At 41.9% G+C, this 5,992-nt stretch overlaps 1 protein-coding gene across 1 annotated transcript in view; it reads right to left on the reverse strand.

The window, feature by feature from the left end:
• The window catches only part of LOC106940351 (DENN domain-containing protein 2C-like), a gene marked incomplete at its 5' end in the record, with an annotated part of 39,974 nt that overhangs the window by 14,084 nt on the left and 19,898 nt on the right, over positions 1–5,992 (reverse strand). The window contains 7 exons of the mRNA XM_015023068.1: positions 447–555; positions 2,930–2,971; positions 3,119–3,296; positions 3,806–3,954; positions 4,180–4,320; positions 5,399–5,476; positions 5,895–5,964. Coding sequence (XP_014878554.1) covers positions 447–555; positions 2,930–2,971; positions 3,119–3,296; positions 3,806–3,954; positions 4,180–4,320; positions 5,399–5,476; positions 5,895–5,964 — 767 coding nt within the window. The remainder of the gene's footprint in view (positions 1–446; positions 556–2,929; positions 2,972–3,118; positions 3,297–3,805; positions 3,955–4,179; positions 4,321–5,398; positions 5,477–5,894; positions 5,965–5,992) is intronic.

Genomic DNA, 5,992 nt, shown 5'->3' on the forward strand with positions numbered 1-5,992 from the left:
GTAGCTCCTATAATTAGCTCAGCAGTTCCACCAGATGTTTGCTAATTGCTGCTGGCTAGTCTGAAGGAGCTGAGTGGGAGGAGCTGTTGTGTGGGGCTGAAGCTCGGTAGCTTGGAAACTGCACCTCTGAGGAGGAGCTGCGTCTTAAAGGCGGGGCTAGATCCGACCAGGCGTTTTGCACTCTGTTTCCAGGATTATGTGAAGAATTAGCTTTTCACCACACAGCAATTAGCATGTAGGACATGAAACTACTTTAGGAAAACGTTAGTGCATTATGCGGAGTTAAACTACCAACAATGTGTAACTCAGAATTAGAATAGTTCTGTCAAAAACCACATTTCACTTTTCTTTGACTTCTTAGTTCCGCTTTCTGCCACATAAAACCTCAGAAAGCATTGAGGTTTGGTGACACAATGAGGAGGTAAAATAGTGAAGGTTAAACTGACCTCCACATGCGTCTCTGCTGTCCTGTCTCAGGATGTCCTCTCTGTCCTCCAGGACCTGCATCAGCGCCGCCTGAAGTTTGCTGGGCAGAATGCAATCTTCATCTCCGAGCTGCAGCACAGAGCAGGCAGACACTCACATCCAGTCTGCATCAGCCTCCATGGTGTTACTTTGAGCTTTAACACATTTACAGAGGCACTAACAAAAACATGCTTTTATTGGGGCCTGCCACAGCAAAGCATAGGAGAGCAATGCCTCTCTGCAATGCATGCACCTATTACTCTACACCTCAAAATAACTGCCGCTTCCTTTTCTCGGTTAATGCAGCTCATACTGCTGCATGCACCCCCACATGTGGCTGGATCTCGGCATGTGGGCTATTACTTCTGTTGGCATTTCGAGTAACATGGTGACGTAAGTAGCGATAAACGAGCCAAATTCAAATCAAAACAAATTCTGACACAGTTTTGTGGTGTCGGTCGCATTCGAAAAGAATTCAACCTGTGCTGTTCAGACTGTCGTGAAAAGATCAGATACAGGTCGTATTACGTCAAAAAAATCGGAATTGGGTCACTTCAGGTTGCAGTGTGAATGCAGTCTTAGACTCAAAGCTGAGATAGAATTTTTTCTGCCCCTCTGTGTCTCACTCACACATGGCAATTTTCAGACAGTATCAATTACCATAGCAACAGAACACTGAGGAGGACAGAGATGTAGAAAATTACAGAGATGGCAAACACTCAGTTCCTACAGAGGAGGGCAGAGCTTCCAGTTAGAACTACAGAGAGGCCATCTTGGCAGAATACTTACTACAGAAAAGTATATATTTTATAATATAATTACCTTCAATGACAAAAAAAAATTATTTTCTGCCAAATTCGCCAACTGCACAATTAGTAGTAAATAGTGTAAGATAAGAGCAAAAGAGCAGAAAAAATCTTACATTTTTTTAACAATAATATTTGTTGTTAATCTGTTGCTAAGAGATGAGCTCATTTTCTGGTAATCAAGAGCCACAAAGTAAACATGTGAACATGTGATTTCTCCTTTTGCAAAAGTAAAAATCAGAAGGCAGTGCATTAGCATTAGCACAAACAGTGCTAATGTAGCTACTGCCCACATTAGCAGTTGCCTTTTCCCTAAAATAAGCTTTTTAGCTATTTTGTATTTATTAGCCATGTTTAGCACACTGAATGGAGGAAGTCAATGAAAGTCAACATGCTAGTTATACCCCATATGCCACTGGCAACATTTAGGCTAACATTAGCATTTTGGAAAATTTTAGCTTATACACAAATTTTAACATACTGAATGGAGTGAGTCCATACTACTCAACATACTTTTGACTCTCCACACGGCATTGAGTACATTGTAGCTTACTGTAGCATTGATGCTAATTTTTAGTATCAGAACGCTGGGTTCCAACCGTCGGGCACACTTTGAGGCCCCGTTTAAATTTCTTCAGAAAGTTTCTAGTTTTATCTTTTTGTTTTTCATTCTACCTCATATTAAACTCATGGGCTCATTTTGTGCTTTTTTTTAATACTGTTTTTTTAATTATTAAAGATTCAAATATTTTACAAACTATGACCTTATATCACATCTATGGGACAATCTGACAGAAATTTTAAACCATCAATTCATACTTGCTAATGTGTTGGCCCACCTATTAACGTTCCGTAATTTGCATGTGGGAAAGATTTTATATTATTTTTTAAATAGGGCATCAAAACTATTGTCCTAAATCTGGTCCTGCTTTGGAGAGCACAGCTTGAATTGGAGCTGCACCAATTTCAGTTTTCTGGCTGATCTTTAAAAAACCTGATCTGCCGAGTTTGGCCGATAATTACTTTTTTGAGTGAAATGTTGCTAAATATAGAAGGAAAGTTGGTGAGTTGGCAGCAGTGGGGTGACTCTCGTTGGACATGACATGGTGGGCAGGGCTCACACTCTAGCCTCTCACTGTAAAGCAGAAGAGGACAGAGGCTGATGTTTAGACCTTTACTGAGGTAGAGAAGATCAGTTTCACATGCAAGTATTGGCCGATATCCCTCAATTAAAGAAATCTGGTTCGATAAATCGGTTCACCCTTAACTTGAATACTACATTCACCACAATGTGCGTGTGATTCTGGATGAATAATAATGGATGATTTGAAAATTGTTTTAAGTTCCAGTTTTAGATTTTAAAGTGTGTTTTCCAGAAAAACAGCAAAAGCACATCAGAACATTTACACAGAGTTACAGTCTTTTTCTCTAAGATTTTTTTAATGTAACAGGATTCAGAACAAACTAAAGTGTGAATGATATGTGGGAGATTGATTATGAAAATATTAGTGTGGTTTTGCTCTGGGCTCTTGTCCTGCATGCTTTTGTCACTTCCTTTGTCCCTAAAGCACTCCACCCAGCAGGCGACAAGTGAAGGCAAAGCCGCCTCTCCCACAGGAGCCACGCCCTCCTGCTCTATTATCCCTGAGTGTACACACCTGTATGACAAACCTGTCAGCACACAGATCCACAATGAGAACCTGGGAAGACAACAGGAAGAAGGAACAACATTTACTTTACAGCTGAATCAATGGAGTTTAGATGAGTCAGAGCAACAGTGTGATTTTCTCATGTTGAAGCATAAAGAGGAAGCAGAGAGGAGATGAGGAGACCTCCAGCTGCTTTACCTCCTCGATGGGCAGCTCCAGCACCTCTGGCAAACACGGAGCCAGCACACCAATGAGGAACGGTGTGGGAGAGCAGCTGATGTCCAGCATGCTGGCTGGTAACACTGGGACAAATGTGTGCTGCCAGGTGAAGGGGTAGAGCAGCGCCAGCACGGCGTGGCCACACCTGGACAGCACACTGAGAGCAAAACGGTTTACAACATGAGATACATCTGGACGGCTGACTCACTGACTCAGGAGAATGAAACTGTGAAAAAAACTTCCTATATAAGCTCAACACATTTTGGGACCCAAATGATGTAGTAGTGATATGTTAGCTGGGATACCAGTAACTAATCTAGAAGTCATGATGCTGTGGCTGCTGGGATGCTTTGGTTCAATTTACTCCTAAAGACTTGAAGCTTAAAGAATATTGATGAATTTAATCAAAAATCCATCAAATGTCCTAAATCCCAGCAAACAGATGTTTAATATCACAACAAGCTGCTCTCTGTTCTGAACCAGCAGCTTTGGAAAAAAAACAGAGTTAAAACAATTTTTACGTCAAGATTTATTATCACCACATGATAAAATACCAACGCTGCTAAAGAGCTGAGTCAGAACTGGAGTTTATGGGTTCAGAGGGAAATGAAAAGAATTCCCAAAGCTATGCAGGTTGCTAACTGTCAGCATGATGATGTTACTTACCTGAGTTTATCAGCAACAAAGATGACTCTCCTCTCCAGCAGGAGGGAAGCGAACACCTGCAGGAGTTTCCCCACACTGAGACACTGCAGCAGACTGTCAAAGTCCACATGCTCCAGCCTGGAGTCCACGGGTCGGCACAGAGTCAGAACCTGCAGCAGAACAAACCACTAAGCTTCGAGTTGCAGCCGACACGTCAGAGTGCTGAACAAGTTACAGCACTGCCTTTAGTCATTTTGTTCCTGGCAGTGACGGAGCAGGCTACAGCTGACTGTTAACATGTCAACAACAACAACTCCAAACGGTCTGAGGAGGGGGCGTAGCTACGAGCCACACGGCTGCTGATCAGGACTTTCTGTTTCTGTGCCGGGGGTTACCTCATTCCCAGAGCCAGGCAGGAAGCTCTTGACAGTGACGGTGCGTCCGGGGGCCGGGAACGGGGCCTCCATCACGCTGCGCATGAACGTATAAACCAGTGGCGGAGAAATCTCTCTGCGCCGCTCCACCTCCTCCAGGATCTGGACAGACACACAGACACAACGCTCCCTGTGAGTCCAGGAGGAACACACCTCATCAAACAACCCGCTGTCCTTCAAACCCAACTACAGGACAGGTCAGAGGTCAAACTCATTTCATAGCCACTATCCTCTTCACTTCTTCTGCTGAAGCTTCTGAAGCAGAGACGTGAGCAGATTTACGGCACCTTGTAAAAGTATTTCCCCCTGCTGGAGACTTTTCCACTTTCTGTCACATTCCAGCCACAAACATCCATGTATGCAGACTAAAACCTTTTGACCATTCCTCTTTCTAAGTACTTTGCCTGGTTCATTTGGACTGTGTGGAAGTGAACATCAACATTAATCTGATAAAAATGATTTCTTATTTAAATATTTTTTATAGAATATTAAAAATACACCAAAAGATGCAAAGAAACAAATAATTCAATTTTAATGCAATAGCAGCAATTCTTCAGTTTATGATTGATCATTTGTAGTAAATGAAGCAATTAAAATATTTCTAACATGTGAGAAGCCTTAGTGCTGGACTGAACATCAGTACAATGCAGAGCTGATTATTCTGTGGATTATTAATAGTAGCAGAAGTTGCTCTGGAGGAGATTTTTTTAGCAGAATTTGAACAAAGTGAAGCTAAATCTGTCACCTGAAGAGTTCAGGGTAGAACATTTTACAGACAAAGGTTTTATGTTGTATTCAAAATGTATAGTTTTTTTTTTATTATAAAGTTTTGGTTTAATTACTGCTCTGAGACCTTTTGAGTCTGTTTACTTAAATGATCAATTAATTGATTACTAAATTAGGTGATGATTTTTTTTTTTTTAATAATCGATTAATCCCGTTAATCGGTTCAGTCCTAGTTAACATCAGTTTTCAATTGTTGCTGCACATTCTAAAGACCTAAACTTTGACTGGGCCATTCTGACATACAACAATCCACGCATCTAATTTAATCTGTAGTTCTGACTAGATGTTTAAGGTTCTTCTGCTGACAAAATACACTGAAGTATTTGGTTGTGTTGTGACAAAATGCAGAAAACAGGATTTAAACTGCATGGACGCACTCAGTGAGTGACTTTACCTTAGCAAACAGGTTGAAACAGCCCAACTTGCTGACAATGCAGTGCACCTCAGGAAGCCGCTTCCCCTTTCCACTGGGCTTGAAAACAGAAAGTTGCACAAGTCAGACAGCAGAGCACAGCAGACATGTTTCACACACAAGACACAAACCTGCCAGTTTCTGCTTCCCTTTATACCAAACTTTACAAACCAAACTACAGCTTTACAGCCAACAGCAGATTTAAACTCTGCATATCGATAACATCGCTCCACCTGAGATAAAACTCTGATTAATTTGATAAATAATAACAGATGGGTTTGAGACGCCGCACTAAACAAGACAACACCAAGCAGAGAAGGAAGCTGCGACATTCTTTCTGCTGTGCGTCACGGGTTCAGAGGTAGCTGGAGTGTGATTCCTCAGAGATAGTGAATAATGACGCGGTGAACTGCCAGGTCACGCACAGTCAAATGAGCCAATAACTCCCATCCAGATGTCAGCTCACGTCCTCACTCACCAGGATCTTACGGCAGTAACAAAACCAGCGACTCCCGTCTTCTCCGGTGAGGACAAAAGAGAACGTCTCACTGGAAATGAAACCGGAAAAATCAGGAA

Source organism: Poecilia latipinna, unplaced genomic scaffold (assembly GCF_001443285.1).
Source record: "Poecilia latipinna isolate Pla-1442-1.1 unplaced genomic scaffold, P_latipinna-1.0 Scaffold3191, whole genome shotgun sequence".
Classification (NCBI taxonomy): Eukaryota; Metazoa; Chordata; class Actinopteri; order Cyprinodontiformes; family Poeciliidae; genus Poecilia; species Poecilia latipinna.